The sequence below is a fragment of the Ochotona curzoniae genome, unplaced genomic scaffold, assembly GCF_017591425.1.
Source record: "Ochotona curzoniae isolate NIBS_2020 unplaced genomic scaffold, NIBS_Ocur_1.0 contig_64, whole genome shotgun sequence".
Classification (NCBI taxonomy): Eukaryota; Metazoa; Chordata; class Mammalia; order Lagomorpha; family Ochotonidae; genus Ochotona; species Ochotona curzoniae.
This window is the reverse complement of record NW_024466502.1, coordinates 1,335,705-1,354,128: the sequence shown is the minus strand read 5'-3', so window position 1 is coordinate 1,354,128 and position 18,424 is coordinate 1,335,705. Positions and strand designations below refer to the sequence as shown.

The window sequence follows — 18,424 nt, the reverse complement described above, 5'->3', positions numbered from 1 at the left end:
ACAGCTTCGCCCTTTGCAAGCTCCAGACGGCTAGGGCAGTCATTACTCCAGGAGGCTCTGTGGGGACTGGATGGTCCATTCTCATGCCCTCTGGGTCCCCTGATGAGACATTCTCAGGATGTCCCCACCCCCGCCCACGGGATCCTGCAGGACAAGCCCTGAGAACCCAGGCCAGGCGCAGCTGCCCGCAAGTGACCGGCCTGGCTGGAAGGCTGTGGTTGGGACTTCCTCTTTCCCATGTCAGCCCGTGCCTTTGGAATTCTTCACAAATCTCAATTCAGCTCTCTCTCTCTCTCTCTCTTTTTTTTTTTTAACATGGAAAGCTCTTTCCCAGCCCCATATCCAGTGGAAGCTGTTGCTTGGCTAGAATTGCGCCTTCTCCAAGTGACTGATCAGTTATTTGGGTCACAAGTGAGTGAGTTATGGGCTGAGCAGCGGAGGAGGTCGGAGCCCAGACTCCACAGGATGTGTCTTCAGCGGTGGACACAAGGATGCAAGTCTAGGTGGACACGAAGTGTCCAGAACACTGGGTTTGCTGCAGAGATCCCCTGGCTGGACCCCCACCCCCACCGCCTTGCATGTGCCCAACTCAAGCCTTAGAGAAATGGCCTTCTGCCTCCTAAGCCCCCTTCTGCATGTAACAGAGGCATGATCTGGGGGGCAGAACTGGAAGCCGCTGGCTCCAGACCACCTGCAAGTGACCCCTGGAGAAGCCCACCCACCCTCTTCGTCCATCGAGACGACCTACTGCAGTGTTCCGTGAGGTCTGTGGCCACCGCGCAGTTACTGGAGCAGAATGCTGGGGCATTGCTGTTTGTTGTTGAGTTAGAATGTACAGAGGCGGGCAGGGGTCCTGGGACAGTGGGCAGGCCATCATCCCGTGTTGGACACCTGTTCGAGCGCCTGCTAACGTGCCTGGGAAACAGAGAAGGAAGGCCCAAGTGCTCAGGCCCCTGCCCCACGGGGGAACCGGCTGGAGTTCTGGGTTCTTGGCTTCAGCCTGGCCCAGCTCTGGGCCGTAAACCAGTGGGTGGAAAGTATCAACTGTGTGTGTCCCGCTTCGCGTGAACAAATCTTTTTAGAAATTATTTTGAAAAGAATTTCCAGAGAAGTGCAGGCTCGGTTCCAACCAGGTCTCTGAAAAAGAACAGCCTTCACCCCACACACACTGGCCAGCTGGCCTTGGGGCACCCTCGCCCTGGGAGCTGCAGACTTCGAGTCCGCAAAACGGCAGGGCCTTTCTCTTTGGGCGTGGGGAGGATGACAGCTGCCGGAGTATCTCCCGCAGGCTCCAGGCTCGCCCAGCAGGCCCCTCCCTACTCCTGGGGACACCAGGTCTGCCAACACGAGGGGTGGCTGGGAAACAGCTCCCATGGCTTGTTCACCCTCAGTCTCCCAGCCCCCTGAACACCCTATAGCCTTGTTCTAGAAGTTTCTCTCTTCCTGTTCCCTTACATCCCCTCCCCTCCCCAGGGGAATTTGGAAGGATTGGAACCAGATCTCAAGTTTTCAACAGCAGACAGCAGAGAAGACTCCAGAAATAAGCCAGAGGTTGGGGTGAGGGTTGAGCCTTGTGAGACACTGAACGAGTGAACATGAGTCAGGCCAGGCCTTCGGCTGTGTCTTGTCTTGGAGTTCAGCTCCAGCTCCCCGCTGAAACACACTCCAGGAAGCGACAGCAAGCTCAAGTGAGGAGGCTGGCTCCCACAAGGGAGCCCTGGGGAGTGTCCCTGGCGCCCCACTGCCACCTCTGCCCCTGAGGTGTTCACATCTATAAAGTGGACTGGCCTTGGGAGTTTGCCATCTCTGCTTGTCCCTCAGATCATTCTTTGAGGGTTTATGGTTTATGTACTCAGGGCAGAGTTGGGGGTCATGTCTTCCATCTGCTGGTTTGCTCCCCACATGGCTGCTGGGACATACTGAAGCCAGGAGCCTTTTCCAAGTCTCACACATGGGTGCAAGGGCCAAGGCACTGGGACCATCCCAGGAACGTCAGCTGGATCGGGCATGGAGCAGCCAGGACTCAAACCTGTGCCTACATGACATGCAGAGCCTGCAGCATGATTTTGTTGCCTCCCTCTCCATATTCTAAAGAACTGGAGCAAACTCAAAGGGTGTCCAGGCATTGAGCGGTGACTGGCCAAGGTGGAGGGCAGGAAGGGCAGGAAACAAAGCGGGAGAGGACACGGGGAGGAAGCAGACCCACGGGCAAGGTCCGGACCGTCTGCCTTAGAAGGGCCTGGCAACTCCCACCCAGACTCGTGCTGTGCGGCAGCTGCGTCCCACCCCGGGGGCACAGAGACCACAGTGGGCAAGGCCAGTGCAGGTCACAGGCGCCTAGGCCTTGAAGGACACTCCTTCCCTCCCTCCTATCTTCTTCCCTTCTTTCATTTGTAGTTTTTAAGATAACAATTTTTAAGATTATTTTATTGTAATTGAAATAATTACAGAGAAAGGAGAAATAGAATTTTCATCCACTAGAAGATTCTCACTGCCCCAGTGGCCACAATAACTTGGACTGGGCAGGTCTGAAGCCAGGAGCCAGCAGCTTCTTCCAGGTCTCCGTGTGGGTGCAGGAACCCGAGGGCTTGGCCATCCTCCACTGCTCCCACATGCATTAGCGAGGACCTAGACCAAAAGTGGAGCAGCCAGGCCTCAGACTGGCACCAATAATGGATGCTGGTGCTGCAAGATAGCATATCTTTAATTAACACTTCAGTTTGAAGTTTAATGCTCCACTTATTCAAGAGATCAACAAGTGAAAGTATAGAGACCCTGGACCAGCACGAACAGGGACAAGTGCTGGAGAGAGTCAGTGACCCGACTCACGGGGGCGGCCGCCTGACAGCAGGATGAGGCATTAGCTGGACCCCTAGCATGGCCGCAGCCACAGCTTCCTTCCTTCTTCTAGTGGTGAGAGTGAAATGGGACGGGCATCGGCAGTGCCGGGGGTGGCTGCAGGCGGAGGGCTTGGCAGCATGCGTGTTGTATGAGCCGGGCCGCACAGGCCAGGCAGTGACTGATGGTTGCTGCAGCCCAGCCTGACCATCCTTGGTCATAAGGCTGCCCGGGTGCCCGTGGTGTGGTGGCTGTGGTTGCTCTCCCAAGGGCTTGGTCTGCCCGCTGCCTCTACACTTCTCCTGACGTTTGCCTGTGGATTTACAGCTGCTGCCTTCCCCATGCGTCAGACGAGCATGAACGGCCCCTTCCCGGAGCTCCTGCCAAGTCCAGGGCCAGCGGAGGAGTGTCCTAGGCCGTCTAGAACTAAAGCACCACTCGGAGATTCCCAAGGCCGCTGCTTGTCCCCGAGTTCTATGTCCCTGTCATTTGAACAGGGTTCACATTTTTAGTGTTTATGACTTTATTAGGAAGACAGTATTAGAGAAATACCATCCTTTGATTTACATCTTCCATGCCCCGCCCCCCCGCCACACACACACACACATGCGCACACACACACAGACACACACACACACACACACACACACACACACACACACACACGGCCACAACAAGCCGGGCTGGGCCAGGCTGAAGCCTGGAGCCCAGGGCTTCATCCATGTCTCCCATGCGGGTACAGGATCCCAAGGACTTGGTCCATCCTCCACTGCTTTCCCAGGCTGCAAGCAGCTGGGCGAGAAGTGGAGCAGCCAGGACACAAAACAGTGCTCGTATGGGATCCCGATACTGAAGCGGGAGGATTAGCCTGCTGAGACGTCCCGCCAGCCCCGAAAGTCAGCTTTCTTTTCCTGATGGCGCTGCATTCCCTCATCCCTGCCTGTGCTTGGCTGCATCCCGGCCTGTTATCACACACGACTTGGGTAGGGGCAAGACCTGGTGCAACCAAAGCGAACAACGTGCACGTTTCCGGGAGGAAGAGCCTGCCAGCCGTTGGAGAAGGCGTGGGCAGATGTCAAGCAGCGGAGGCGACGTCTGTGAGGCTGCGTCGCCCCTCACCTCTGCGAGGAGTCGCCAGATGCAGCATCAGCTTTAGCTAGAGCCGACCTAGCCAGCCCAGGCAGCTCAGCTGGAATTTGTGTAATGCAGCCATCAGATTAATTTTAAGTGAATATTTTAAAAATCCTTTAGGGGCGGGGAGCAAATGCATGAAAATATTACTTCCTTCCTGAATCTAACTAAGTTTTTTGGCTCCCGAAAGGCCATTTTATCAAAAGAGATTGGTCACAAGTTCCTGCCACTCTCTTGTGAGAATGTTTCCCCTGGCAGGAGAACTGAGAGAAGCATTTGTCGGTAGGCAAGCAGCTGCTGCCTGCTGCCACGAGGGTTAGGGCAGAAAGAGCAACGAGACGGAGAACGGCCCCTGGCCACACCACGGGGACCAACCAGCGGGTGTCTGTCAGCACCCATGGTGTCACCCACACCAGAGTGCCCGGCACATGCGTCACGCCGGTGACGCTTGGGCCAAGATGGTAGCCGAGCTGTGTCCATCAGGAGTGAAGGTTCAATCCAGGTGGCCCCGGTCCTCCGCCCTGCCGCCCACTTTCCTTCCCCACAGGTAACCCCACAGACCACCCAGGCGTGGTGCTCAGCTCAGCTCGTCATGGGATTCTTCCTTTCCTGGGAGCACATGGGCCTTTCCCTCCAGGTGACACAGCTGGAATGGGAGGACCTCTCCCACAGCCCTTCGTGGCGGAGGATTCACCATGACAGCATGAGAAACCCAAGTTTCCCACAGCCCTTCGTGGCGGAGGATTCACCATGACAGCATGAGAAACCCAAGTTTCCGCACAGCAGATCTGGCTTCTGCCATCTGGTCTCCTTGGCAGGCGTGCCACAGGCCACCTGCTACCAGCCGAGGAAAGGAGCTTCAGGGAAGGGCCGGAGCCGAGGGGGCTTTGGGTGGGTCACGGTCTCTGTGGTGATAATTGTCGAAGCTGCTTCTGCGAGATGCTGTTAACATTCCCCATGCCTTGTGTAATGTCCGGAGGCCAGGGAGACTCATGTTCTTGAATTTGTTCCATATTTGCAATATCTGCAGTCACCGTGTGTAGCAATCGGGCCGATTGTCCCAAACACGCGGCCAGCTGGGTCCTTGGGCGTCAGCAGGGCCTCTGGCGCTGGCTGGCGGTGTGACCCCGCGAGCCAGCAGGACCGGAGCCCCCGCTCTGATTCATCCAGCAAGTACATTTTGTTATAGGGACTCAATCTTCATAAACCCATGGGAACCAAGTTTAAATGCAATTCAAGTCAGAAAGTTCTGCAGCTGTGAAGTTCCAATCTTGCTTTTGATGTTTTCAGAACATAAATTCAGCCTGTAGCCTGAAGCCCTGGTGAACAGGAGACTTACCCTCCAGAAGCTACCAGAAGGACACCCACCTTTCCACAGGAATTCGCATGTGTGTTCAGAGCTACAGGAAAATGTCCAAGCCCCCACACGCCCAGGCCTTCCATTTCTTCTACCAACTCTATCTTTCCCTTATTCCTTTGATATTATCCCCATCTGTTGAGGTTTACAGTAAAGTCACCAAAAAGGAGAAAAAATAGGCCGACTCACAAAACCTGAATGCATTCTGTCTCCAGCCACTTGGAAGAAGCGAGGCATCCTAACTCGGCTTCTGTCACCAAGAGCAAAGATTTAGCCTACGGGAGAGCACGGCGCTGCTTGACCTGTGTCTGACAGGGGCTTTCTCGCACACGGCCTGGACTGCCCACGCAGGCCGGGCTGGTCAGCGTCTTGCTCGGTGTCCTGTCTGTTGGCGAGGCAGCCTAGAACTCCATTTGAGGAAGGAGAGTTGATAAATAAACTTGTGTCACAGCGGGGGAGACGCAGCCCTCGGGCATCCAGTGCCTCCTAACCAAGCCTCTGCTGGACTTGCGGAGTGTCCCGCCGCCTGGGGAAGATGCCGCACCTTCCCAGTGTCCATCGAGCTGTGGATTGGCCTCCGCGGCTTCCTGCGGTCTAAGCAGCTGTCCTGTCTTTCCCTTTGCCTCGGACTCACTGACCGCTGGTGTAGGTTCCACAGGCATTGCTGACGGGGTGTGTGTGCGTGTGTGTACGCTGTGTGTGGGAAGGTGTGTGTGCACTTCCCTTCCGCAGGCAGAGCCGATTCGGAAAACTTCCTGCATGGTTCTCTTCTTGTTTGAGAAAAGCTTGTGATTCCGTAGATTTTTGCGTAGCATGGGCCAGTCGTGGACAGCGTGGGCCCACACCAGGTGGAGTAGGTTTCTGTGTAGTGTGTGGTCGTGGACAGTGTGGGCCCACGCCAGGTGGAGTAGGTTTCTGTGTAGCACGTGGTCGTGGACAGCGTGGGCCCGCGCCAGGTGGAGTAGGTTTCTGTGTAGTGTGTGGTCATGGACAGTGTGGGCCCACGCCAGGTGGAGTAGGTTTCTGTGTAGTGCGTGGTCGTGGACAGTGTGGGCCCACACCAGGTGGAGTAGGTTTCTGTGTAGTGCGTGGTCGTGGACAGCGGTGGCCCACGCCAGGTGGAGTAGGTTTCTGTGTAGTGTGTGGTCGTGGACAGCGTGGGCCCATGAAGGTGGAGTAGGTTTCTGTGTAGCACGTGGTTGTGGACAGCGTGGGCCCACGCCAGGTGGAGTAGGTTTCTGTGTAGTGCGTGGTCGTGGACAGCATGGGCCCACGCCAGGTGGAGTAGGTTTCTGTGTAGTGCGTGGTCGTGGACAGTGTGGGCCCACGCCAGGTGAAGTAGGTTTCTTTGTAATGCGTGGTTGTGGACAGCGTGGGCCCACGCCAGGTGGAGTAGGTTTCTGTGTAGCACGTGATCGTGGTCAGCGTGGGCCCACGCCAGGTGGAGTAGGTTTCTGTGTAGTGTGTGGTCGTGGACAGCGTGGGCCCATGAAGGTGGAGTAGGTTTCTGTGTAGCACGTGGTTGTGGACAGCGTGGGCCCACGCCAGGTGGAGTAGGTTTCTGTGTAGTGCGTGGTCGTGGACAGCGTGGGCCCACGAAGGTGGAGTAGGTTTCTTTGTAATGCGTGGTTGTGGACAGCGTGGGCCCATGAAGGTGGAGTAGGTTTCTGTGTAGCACGTGGTTGTGGACAGCGTGGGCCCACGCCAGGTGGAGTAGGTTTCTGTGTAGTGCGTGGTCGTGGACAGCATGGGCCCACGCCAGGTGGAGTAGGTTTCTGTGTAGTGCGTGGTCGTGGACAGTGTGGGCCCACGCCAGGTGAAGTAGGTTTCTTTGTAATGCGTGGTTGTGGACAGCGTGGGCCCACGCCAGGTGGAGTAGGTTTCTGTGTAGCACGTGATCGTGGTCAGCGTGGGCCCACGCCAGGTGGAGTAGGTTTCTGTGTAGTGTGTGGTCGTGGACAGCGTGGGCCCATGAAGGTGGAGTAGGTTTCTGTGTAGTGCGTGATCGTGGTCAGCGTGGGCCCACGCCAGGTGGAGTAGGTTTCTGTGTAGTGTGTGGTCGTGGACAGTGTGGGCCCACGCCAGGTGGAGTAGGTTTCTGTGTAGCACGTGGTCGTGGACAGCGTGGGCCCACGAAGGTGGAGTAGGTTTCTTTGTCATGCGTGGTTGTGGACAGCGTGGGCCCACGCCAGGTGGAGTAGGTTTCCCAGGCTGTATCTGCTCACGTGTGCAACCTGAAGAAGCCCATGTCTGTGGGCAGTCAGTGAGCCCATGCTGTTCCTCCAGCAGTCCCTGGGGGGCGCCATTCCTTGTGCTCCTGTGGAATTGCTGAGCCTGCAGGAAGCTGGCAGGCGTGAGAGGAGGAGCTGAGGCTTCTGGCATCTGGTGGCCGCTGGCTGCCTCGGGTGGGCCCTTGTGGCTGCGGCCCCAATTCCCTGAGGCATGCTGCACCCTCGAAATCAAATCACCTGGGTGCCTGGGGCTCACTGGTCGCGTGCGTGCTAAGGGGCTGGCAGGCTCACGGCTGCTCAGAAGAGGTGAAGTATTTGGGCCATGGTGATTTATGCTGGTGGCCTTGGTCAGGCAGACCACCCGGCGGGGGCTGGCCGAGCCCATAGGCCTGCCCACAGATTTAGAAAGTTTGCTTTTCTCTAAAATGCAGGCTCCATCTGCTATCCCCTCATTCGTTCTCCAGGCTTGCAGGTGCCAAGTTTCCAAGTCAGGTGAAGTCGCCCCCTAGCAGGAGCTGTCCCCACGGAAGGCATCAGGTGTGACATGTCACAGCCCATGAAGACAGGCCACCACATGTGCTGCCCAAGCAGGCGGTAGCATCCTGCTTGGGGAGGGCCTCACTTCCATGGTGGGCAGGGGGCAGCAGTGGGGGGCCTCAGGGCCCCACTCTCCAGGAACAAACTGAGAGGACAGCCCCAAAAGAAAATGGGGATCAAGCAAGCAGGAGATGGGGGAAGGAGGGTGTTGGAGGACCAGGTCTTCCAGAGATGGGCTTGTGTGGCCAGGGCCCCCATGCAGCACAGGTGGTCCCCACACTCTCTCTTGAAGGTTCTGGGAGGCAGATGGCGGCAGTGGGACTTGCCGGGTTGCCACCCTTGGGTGTTGCCTTGTTGCTCTCCAGGATTTGGGGGCCTCTAGGGTCTCGTGGGGTGGGGGAACAGCCTCATTTTCCTCGTCCCCACCAGTGGCCATGGTCCCTTGCTGCTGCTAGGTGGGTCCTGAGAGAAGGGTCCAGCAGCCACATCAGCTCAGGCCTCCATGCGGTCCCTGGGAGTGACCTGAAGAGCAGCCTGGAAGCACCCGGGCCTTGGGCAGCGGAGCCTAGCTCTGCGGGAGGCCTCACGCCTGGCCGGTGAGCGGCATCAGGGGCCCTGCCCGTGCACACACTGCTCCCTAGGACACAGGCAGGGAGACCCACACACGGTCTGTTCTTTAGAGAGAGAGGGAAAGAGAAGTACTTATTTTTATTTGATAGAATTACAGAGAAGAGAAGGAAGGACGTGGAGATGTTCCATCCACTGGTTCACTCCCCAGATGGCTTCTGCGTCCAGAGCTGGGCCCATCTCCAGCCAGGAACCTCTTCCGGGTCTCCACATGATGCAGAAGCCAAGGCCTTGATCCAGCCTCTGCTGCTCTCAGGCCATAGTCAGGGAGCTGGACGAGAAGTGAAACAGTGAGATTGGAACCGGCGCCTACATGGGATGCTGGCCACAGCTGAAAGATTGACCTGCTACATGACAGCACTGGCCCCAGCTATCCTCTCTCTCTCTCTCTCTCTCTCTCTCTCTCTCTCTCTCTAGAGACTAGTTGATTTTAGAAAGTGAGTATCCAGAAGCAGGGGGACACACACGATGGACCTGCCACTGCTGGTTCGCTCTCCTGAAGCCTGCATCAGCCGGGGCTGGACCACCAAAGGCAGGAACCCGCAGCTCTATCCTGACCTGCCTCATGCATGGGGCAGGGGCTCCAGGCCTTGGGCTGCCACCTGTGGCTCTCCCGGTGCCTCAGCAGGGAGCTGGATGGGAAGCGAAGCAACAGGGACTCGGGTCACTGTGAAGACAGACACTTCCCCCAGCCAGTGCCCCAGAATGTCCTTACAGGCTGCTCAGGTCAAGTCCTAGGAATAGTCCGGCTGAGTCACTCTCCTGGAATGGCCAGGAATGGCCTCTGGTTTCCTCTGCCCAGGACCCAGGGCTCCGTGTCTGCACAAACGAGCCATCGCTCTTTCCCCCGACGACCAAAGACGGCTTTCTGTGGTCTGTTGTGCTTTGACTGCGGAGGCCTGGCCAGGACTGTCCCAAGAATCCCTCCAAGCTGAGACTCCTGGGAGGGAAGTTGAATGTCCAGCATGACAGGCCGGGACTGCAACGTGGACCGCATAGATGGTGAGCCATGCCACCTGCCACTAGCTCGCCTCTTCTGTGGCTCTGTAGACCCCGCGTGGGACACAGCCAGAATGCTGCAGACCTCGGAGGCTGCCTGTCTGGCCATGTCCCCGCTCCCAGCACCCAGCCTCGGGGAGAAGCCGGGCTGCGGAGCACAGCAGATGAGCTGCCAGCTGCAGTACCAGCACCAGCCCCACGCCCATGCCGGGGTCTTGGGCAACCACACGCAGGCCAGGCAGGAGGCATGCCCCTGCTGCGTGCTTTGTGCAGCCGGAGGCTTGGGCCCCGCCTGGCAGCTCTGGCGTCGTTGAGGCATATCCTGGCGCCATCCTGGGCAGCAGTGTGTTGTGGGTCAGTAGCACGAGGACCCTGCCCACCAGATGTAGAGACTTCTGTCGCTGTGCCATCCCCCCAGCCGCCTCCCCAGAACCCCCAAACCGCAGGCCCTTGTGGAGTCACACTGCCTCCCAGCTCTCCATCCATCCAGACAAATGTTCATTGATATTTTTTTAAAGATTTGTTTATTTTGAGCCCAATGTGAAGACTGTATTGATATACTTTCCCCCTCAAACACCAGGATGCCATATGAGCACCAGTTTGTGTACCAGCAGCTCCAGCTTCCCATCCACTTCCCTGCTTGTGATCTGGGAGAACGGCAGAGGACGACCCAAAGCCTTGGGACCCTGCACCCGAAGAAGCTCCTGACTGCTGGCTTCAGGTCGGCTCAGCTCCGGCCGTTGCAGCCACTTGGGGAGTGAACCAGCAGAAGGAAGATCTTTCTGTCTCTCCTTCTCTCTGTAAACCTGCCTTTCCAATAAAAGCCAAATAAATGCTTTTTAAATATATTTATATATTTGAAAGGTAGCGTTACAGAGAGGTCTTCCATCTGCTACTTCATTCCTCTAATGGTCACAACAGCCAGGGCTGGGCCAGACCAAAGCCAGGAGCTGTTTCCGGGTCTCCCCCGCAGGTGCAGGGGCCCAAACACTTGGGCCGTCCTCAACTGCTTTCCCAGGCCACAGGCAGGGAGCTGGATGGGAAGTGGAGCAGCCAGGACTTGAGCTGGCGCCCACAGGGGCTGCTGGCGCTCCGACTGGCCGTGTTGGGGTCTCTGTGCTGGGTCGGGCCCCCTAGGCCCTCTGCCCTCCGCACTGGCAGTGCTGCCTGCTAAGCAGGCCAAGGGAGTGACGGCAGAAGGCAGTTGCTGGGTCAGTCAGTCCACGCCAAGCAAGGCAGCTGGAATTTGGATTCTGCTGACGAAATCCTCCATGGAGAGTCCCCAGGGAGGTGAGCACTCGTGACGGGTGAGAGGCCTGCCCTCTGTCCCGCAAGGTGAGTCACCACAGCCCCAGACAACCTCAGTCCTGGATCTTTGCACCACTTTGCAAGGCTTGCCCGGCCAAGGCGTCGCTGACTGCCACCTAGTCCTGATGGCTGGAACTGCAGCTTTGTGGCATCAGAGAGATCTTCCATCTGCTTGTTACTCCCCAAATGGTTGCAAAGGCCAGAGCTGGGCCAGACCAAAACAAGGAGCCGGGAGCTTCTTGCGGGTTTCCCTCCTGGCACAGGAACCTAAGCACTTGGACCAGCCTCTGCTGCCTTCCCAGACCACAAGCAGGTGGATGGGAAGGGAAGCAGCTGGGACTCGAACGGGCGCTGTTATGGGATGCTGGAGCCACAGGCAACTTCATCCACAGTGCCATAGCACTGGCTCCTGGTGGTGAAACTTTTATTTTAAAGCTCCCATATTCCACAAGCACCAGGAAACCTTTATCTAGCTTTGTCACAGACCCAGTGGGTGGTCTCAGCTCCCTCCTCTTGGACCATGAACACTTCACAGATGCACTGTGTGTGAAGCAGCTCGGTTCAAACACCAGGTAGCTGAGTGTTGGGGCCGGAGCAGCCCCCACGGGGGTGTGCCTCATGGAACCAGCTGCTCAGCTCAAGGCAGGGCGCTCTCCTGTTCTCTGATTCTTTGCTCAGAACGCTGGCCAGCAGCTCGCTCTCTGAGCATGCAGACACCAGAGCAAGGAACCCCCAGAAATCCCCGTGGCTGGGCCCTTCCCCTGCCCGCCCCCTCCGGGCTCGGCTGGTATTCTGGATTGAGGTGATGTGGGTGGGCACAGCCCTCCAAAGCAGGGGGACCACCCCCTCTCCACGTCGTGTCCCGGCTGCTCTACTTCCAATCCAGCTGCCTGGTCATGTGCCTGGGGAAGCAGAAGCTGACGTAAGTGCTTGGGTCCCTGCACCCATGTGGGACACAGAAGAAGCTCTAGGCTTCAGCCTGGCCCATCCCTGGCTGTGGCAGCCATTTAGGGAGTAAACCAGCAGGTGGAAGTTCTCTCTGCAGCTCCCTTCACCCTCCGTGGGGAACTCTGCCTTTCACATACATAAAACCAATCCTTAAGGAGAAGCACGGTGGGTGCTCCCTCTGGAAAGAGTGTTGGTGCTGGAGTGCCAGAGCCAGCCTGGGTCCCCAGTTCTGCCCAGCCCCGTTCATCCTCACTCGGCCTCCTGTCTCCCCGGCGGCTGGGGACAGCTGACAAAGGAAATTGGAGCAGTCACAGCTGGCTGTGTCTCACGTACACGCCAGTGCAATGCATTGGCTGCTGCAAACACAGAGGGAATGGCAGGTTTCCAGCGCCTGCCAGTCCGAGTCCCAGCCAAGGTTCTGTAGGGCCTGATCCAGTCCATTCGCTGCAAGCTGCTGGGCAGGGCTGGCCCCTCGCTCCCTGTTGGGAGTCCAGACCCGAGAAGGCCGCAGCAGCTCGGGCCCAGGTGCAGCCTGGCAGCACTCTAGCTGTGTTTTGTTTTCTTGCCTTAAGATGGGAACTCTTCTCCCAAGGCAAGCTGTTTTAGGTAGATTCCTGGAGTCACAGGTGGGCTCTGTGTGTTGTGCCCTGTGAGGCTTAGCCACCGGCAGCCAGTGTGCAGCAAGTCCTCTCCCGTCTTACCCCAACCCCAGTGGGTCCCGACCCACCCTTGCCCTGCTGCCATCCTGCCCGACAGCTGCCAGGGTGTTCCATCTCTGGCTCACCTTTTCTGGACTGTCGCATAAACAGGTCCCGACAGCCTTCCCCGGCTGGCTTCTTCCCTGTGGCTGTGGGCCGGCTGTCAGCTGGTGAGCATGCCTGTGTTTGCTTCTGACTACCCTGAGCGGTTCCCATCCACACACTGGCGAGACACGGTCCTTTATTTGTCTTGAGGGTGTAGCTTGCCTGGAGGCGGGGAGTCCCGTGGCAGGTGGATGTGAACTGGACAGGAGCAGTCTTTGCTGTGTGTGTGTGGTGGCCACTGTGGGAAGCTGCACTTGTGTCTCGCCGTGGGTTCAGGTCGTGTCTCCCCCGTAAACAATGAGGTGTTAGTTGCCCCTCGCACCACGTCCCTCCCTGTCTCCTCCGATGACGCGCCTGCGCTGTCTTACGAGCCTTTGTGTTTCAGCTGGGCTGAGGAGGTTTGGGGGGCATTTGTGAAACATCATGGTGCTCATACGTATCCAGGCTGTGTCCTGTGCGTTAGCCACGCCTCCGACAGCCCAGCTTTCCTGTCCAGCCACTGCTGTGGCCTTTGGTGGTGGTTGATCCTGTGTGTCTCATCTCATCTTTGCCCTTAATACAAACCTGCGAACATCTCTCCTTCACACATTTTCTTCCAGAAGTGTCTAGAGTTTGTTCTTTGGTGTGAGAGCTCATGGTCCCCCACGGTGGTGTGGATCAAGGAAGGTGGGATGTCCAGGTGCCAGTTCTCCCAGGATGGGCCTTGGACTGGTCTCATCTTGGACTGCCACTCATCTTGCTTGCTCATCTAGAACCTTCCCGCCTCATCCCTCCACCATCCTTAAGAAGGATGGATTCAGGAGCTGGGGCCCTGCTTGGCTGTGGGGAGCAGTAAGGACATTATCGGGGTCTTCTGCTGAGTGGCAAAGAGCATGCGGAAATTAACCAGGATTCCAGTGGAATCCCCGGAGGTCGCGGGAGCTGCAACCTTCCCAGGCCGTCTGCAAGTCCTGGAACGCACTTCAGCCCGAGAAGGAAGGGAGGGAGGGTCCCTCGGGGGCCCAAAGAGGATGTGAGTCTGGGGGCGCCACTGCCCGTAAAAGGAGAGACAGGAAGCGGCCACCGAAGGGGGAGAAGGATTTCCTTCTATTCATGGAGGGCTTGGAATGCTGGCTGGGAAATCCCCGCCCCGGGGTCCTGATGGGTAGGAGGCAGCTGAGCTGGGAAGCCTGCACTTCCTCCTCTGGCCCAGGGCAAGCTTTTGCTCCCTTCCCCTGAGCCATGTTGTAAGGGGAGGACACACAGAGTGGAACCAGCTCGGGGTCCCGCATATGCGGGCGACCCGTCTGCCACCTTCGCTGCCATGTCTGGGCTCGCAGGGTGCTCCTGCACCAGTGCGGCTGGGATCGTGCTGGGTCCAAGAGGGCCAATGGGTCAGGGCTGGTGGGGCAGTGGGCCAGCAGTGTGGCTTCTCCACTGCCCGAGCCACTGTGCCCCCAACATCCCAGGAGATCTCAGAACAGGACAGCCCTCACCACATCCAGCGTGTGCCCCCTGAGTGTCACTGAAACCCAGACCCAGACAGGTTTCGTTCAGGTTCATGTGCAGCCGCCCTGTGCTGGCTCTGCCTGGCTCTGAGCCCCGCCTCCGCTGCCACCCCATGGCCATCGCACAACTTTTCTTCAGGACCATGGGGAGCAGCTGCCCAGCATCCAGCCCAAATCAGACAGGGCCCCTCACTCCGTGTCTCCCCGGTGCCCGAGGGGCTGCACTGTCCCTATGCTTCCCCCCCCCCCAAGGGCCGCACTGGACATCCCCACCTTCCCTGGGCACGGGAGGCAGGAAGGTGCGCGGCTCCGGCCTCTCGGCCCCTCCGGGGCTGGCCACTGGCCAGGTAAGGGAGGTTTGATGGAACTGTTCTCACCCAGGATGCAGTGGGGGTGAGACGCCGCTGAAGGAAAGCCCTGCCCGGATTCTGTGCAGTTTTTATCTTTACTATCCATCCATATACTAGGAAAGGAACAGATGGAAACGGTGTTTCCATCAGCGACTTCCCGCCCACAGCCGGACAGGATGAGCATGAAGGGGTGCTCGCTCGGTCCAGCTGCTTGGCACACGCGGGACTTCCTTTGGAGATGGGCAGGGCGTCCTGGGGATGACCAGCACTCGCTTTCCAGGAGCACCTTGGCCTTGACGTCAGTGTCTGTCTGGCCACAGCAGTGGCACAGGGTTCACGGTGTGGGCGGCAGTGAGGGCTGCTCTCCGGGGACTTGGGCTGGGCCGGGTCTGGAATGTTCCATCCTGTCAGGCTCAGAGGTGACACATCTTGGCACACACTTGGGAAATTGTGAGTGTCAGTGAAGGTGGGGGCCCTGGCTGAGGTGGAGGCGGACTGGGGCAACCACTGAGGAGGGGTGCAGGGGACTTCGCGCAGGCTTGTCACAGAGTCCAGAAATCCTGCTGTTGCTAAATGTAGCCATGAGCACTGAACAAGGTCGCCCTAACACTGGTACACACGGGTTCACGCTAGCTGGAAGCCAGGAGACTCCCAGATGTCCATGGCTGGCTGGGTGGGCACGTGTACCATGCGATCCTCATAACTATCAAAATGAAGGTGGAGCTAGGGCTGTGGTGTAATAGACCAAGCTGCTACCTATAGTACCAGCACCCCATATGGGCACCAGTTCAAGTCCCAGCTGCACCACTTGCAATCCAGCTCCCTGCAAATGTACCTGGGAAAGCGGTGGAGGGGCCAAGTGCTTGGGCCCCTGAGCCCACCTGGAGACCCAGATGAAGCTCCTGGCTCCTGGCTCAGATGGGCTCAGCTCCCACCGTTACAGCCACTGAACCAGCAGAGGGAGCTTCTGTCTTTGTGCAGAGCTCCTCTGTAACGTTGCCTTTCAAATGAAAATAAAAGATTTTTTTTTTTCTATGTGGGAGCCCATATAGAATCCTGACACTTCCAAGGCAAGCATTTAGCCGCCGAGCCATCACACTAGCCCAAAGTGAATAGATCTTAAAAATGGTATCGCTGCAATGCCAGTAAGCCTCGAAGCATTAGGAAGAGTGCAAGAAGCCAGACCCCTGGGGCATGTGCTGTGTGGGATAGCTTTGCTATGACCCCCCAGGGCTGCACACATCCCTGCAGCCTGGGTGTGGCACCTCCCAGCCAGGCCTTCCTGGCAGGCTGACTCAGAACCCTGCAACTGCCCAGAGATTGCAGTTGCACGGTGTTGGGAGTGACAGCCACGCAGCCACGGGCCTGCACTGGCTGTGGCTGCCACAGGCATGTTACCTATGGCCTCACTCCGGGCCCGGCCCTGCCGTGGGCCCCAGAACCAGGGTGACACAGGCCAACTTACAGTGGCGTGGAGGAAGCAGCGGCCACTCCCCCCACCCAGCCCTGAAGACAGGGTAATGAACACAGGAGTGTGCTTCTGGCAGCTGTGGGCAGGCAGGAGACAACACCCCTGCTGAACTGTGAGAGGAATCTCACCATTGCCTTGTCACTCCTGGCTTGTGTCAGCCCAACGCCTACAGGATGCCCCCGAGGGCACTGAGATGCCAACACAGCCTTCTGTCTACCTCCCACACTGATGGGCGTCCAGGTGGGGTCCCAGCCTCCGGGGCCCTGCACAAGGCTGCTGGGAACACTGGGGTGCAGGCGTGTGTTCATGACCTGTGCTCAGGCTTTGCTGGGGCAGAGGTGGGGGGCACAGCTGGGCCCGTGGGCTCTCGTTTCCCCCACGTCCTCGCCGACACTGGTCACTCTTGCTGCCCTCACGAGCATGGGCATACGTTTTGGTTCTCTGAACCCCTCGTCTGCTCTGAGTATCTGAGTAAGAGGCGACATGTCTAGGTCGCTTTGCTGTCTGGGTTAGCTGTGTTCTACCTGCGGCGGTGACGCAGTGCAGGTGTAACAGGTGTTTGTCGTACTTAACAGCTTTTCCTCCCCAACCCTGTGGCCTCCTCTTCCAAGTCACCGTGGCTGGCGATGCTATTGTCGCTGGCGGGTCCTCCAAGGTGCCAGCTCAAGGAAGGACTGGAAGGAAGTCCGTGCTCATGGAAGCTGACCATGTGCTTCTCCCACAGGGCCAGCCCGGGCCTGTGGGCCCCCAGGGCTATACTGGACCCCCCGGCCTCCAGGGCTTCGCAGGACTGCAGGGCCGCAAGGGCGACAAAGGCGAGAGGGGTGCCCCTGGAATAACCGGACCCAAAGGAGATGTGGTATGCTGACCCCTGATCCGCTGCAGGGCTGTCCCATGGTGTGGGGGGTTTTGGGGGTGCTGGGTGTGGAGCTCCCCCAGGGAGTGTGGGTGCAATTTGGAGACCCAGGTGGGCCACTCCTGGATGTATGATAAACTTGGGGGTCCAGGTGGGGTCCCCTCTTTGGGGTATGTGTGGGATTTTGGGGTCATGGGTTTGGACCACTTCCCAGAGTTAGGGGCATAGGGGATTTTGGGGTCCAGGTGGGACTTCCCTGGGGGTGTGTATGGGAGTTAGGGGCCCTTGGTGTAGGCTGTCCCCAGTTACATGGGGGCTGGTGCACAGAAGACTGTTAAAGGATGTGTGGGGAATTGGGGAATCTGGGGGGCCATCCCCAGGTTTGTGAGGGAGACTCAGGGGCCTGTGGGACCCTCCCTGAGTGTGTCTGTCTTCCTCCCAGGGAGCGAGAGGCGTCTCTGGATTTCCTGGCGCTGACGGAATTCCTGTAAGTCCTTTGAAGATTTTAGGGATAAACCATGACGTGCATTCTAAGCAATACATTGAGCACTTAAAGAAATATGTTGCACAAGAACTCCTTTTTTGTTTACAGCATAAAGCACCTGGGGGGTGTGCAGCTGCATCTCTCTCCCCAGGACCCAGACACGGGATACGGGCGTTCTTACAGAAGGCCTTCAGCAGCACACGAGCTCGGCCATGAAAGCCGAGTGTGAGTACGAGACACACACACTGAGACTGCCCCGGACCTCAGCTGAGCTCCGTGCCGAGCCTGCAGCTGGGGCACAGCACCAGGCCGGCTGAGTATGCCGAGCCTACAGCCAGAGCACAGCACCAAGCCGGCTGAGCTCCGTGCCGAGCCTGCAGCCGGGGTGCAGCACCAGGCTCAGCTGAGCTCCGTGCCGAGCCTCCAGCCGGGGTGCAGCACCAGGCCGGCTGAGTATGCCGAGCCTCCAGCCGGGGCGCAGCCCAGGCTGGCTGAGCTCCATGCCAAGCCTGCAGCCGGGGTGCAGCACCAGGCCAGCTAAGTATGCTGAGCCTGCAGCTGGAGCACAGCACCAGGCCGGCTGAGTGTGTGTGCAGCTTCTCAGATGCTTTGAGGTTGATCCCACGTAGAATGAGCCAAGGAAATGACTTGGGGTGTCCATGAGAAAACTCTCCAAGTGCAGCAAAATGTGCTTTTATAACCCAGTTTACTTTACTTCTTTGTGGCATAAGAAAATAAACAAAGCAGCCTGACTCAGAGCTTTCCTCGGGGCGGTGGGAGCACTTTTCCCAGGGCCAGCTTCCTGGTCAGACTTGACCTTGGGGATGAAGATGCTTACACGCAGCCCAAGGCGCCTCCTGCCCTGACCTGGGCTTGCTGCGGTGTGCAGAGGCGCCCAGCACCGTGCCCACACGCCTGCACAGGTGTGACGGAGTCCCAGCATGAGTGCCACCCCGTCATCCAGGGCAACAAGAGGAAACAGGAGGTCCTGCTGGAG

The 18,424-nt window shown here is 58.2% G+C and overlaps 1 protein-coding gene across 1 annotated transcript in view; it reads left to right on the top strand.

Moving 5' to 3' along the window:
* The window catches only part of COL4A2 (collagen type IV alpha 2 chain), a 115,670-nt gene that overhangs the window by 55,573 nt on the left and 41,673 nt on the right, over positions 1-18,424 (top strand). Inside the window, exons 5-6 of the mRNA XM_040991534.1 lie at positions 16,812-16,946; positions 17,386-17,430. Coding sequence (XP_040847468.1) covers positions 16,812-16,946; positions 17,386-17,430 — 180 coding nt within the window. The remainder of the gene's footprint in view (positions 1-16,811; positions 16,947-17,385; positions 17,431-18,424) is intronic.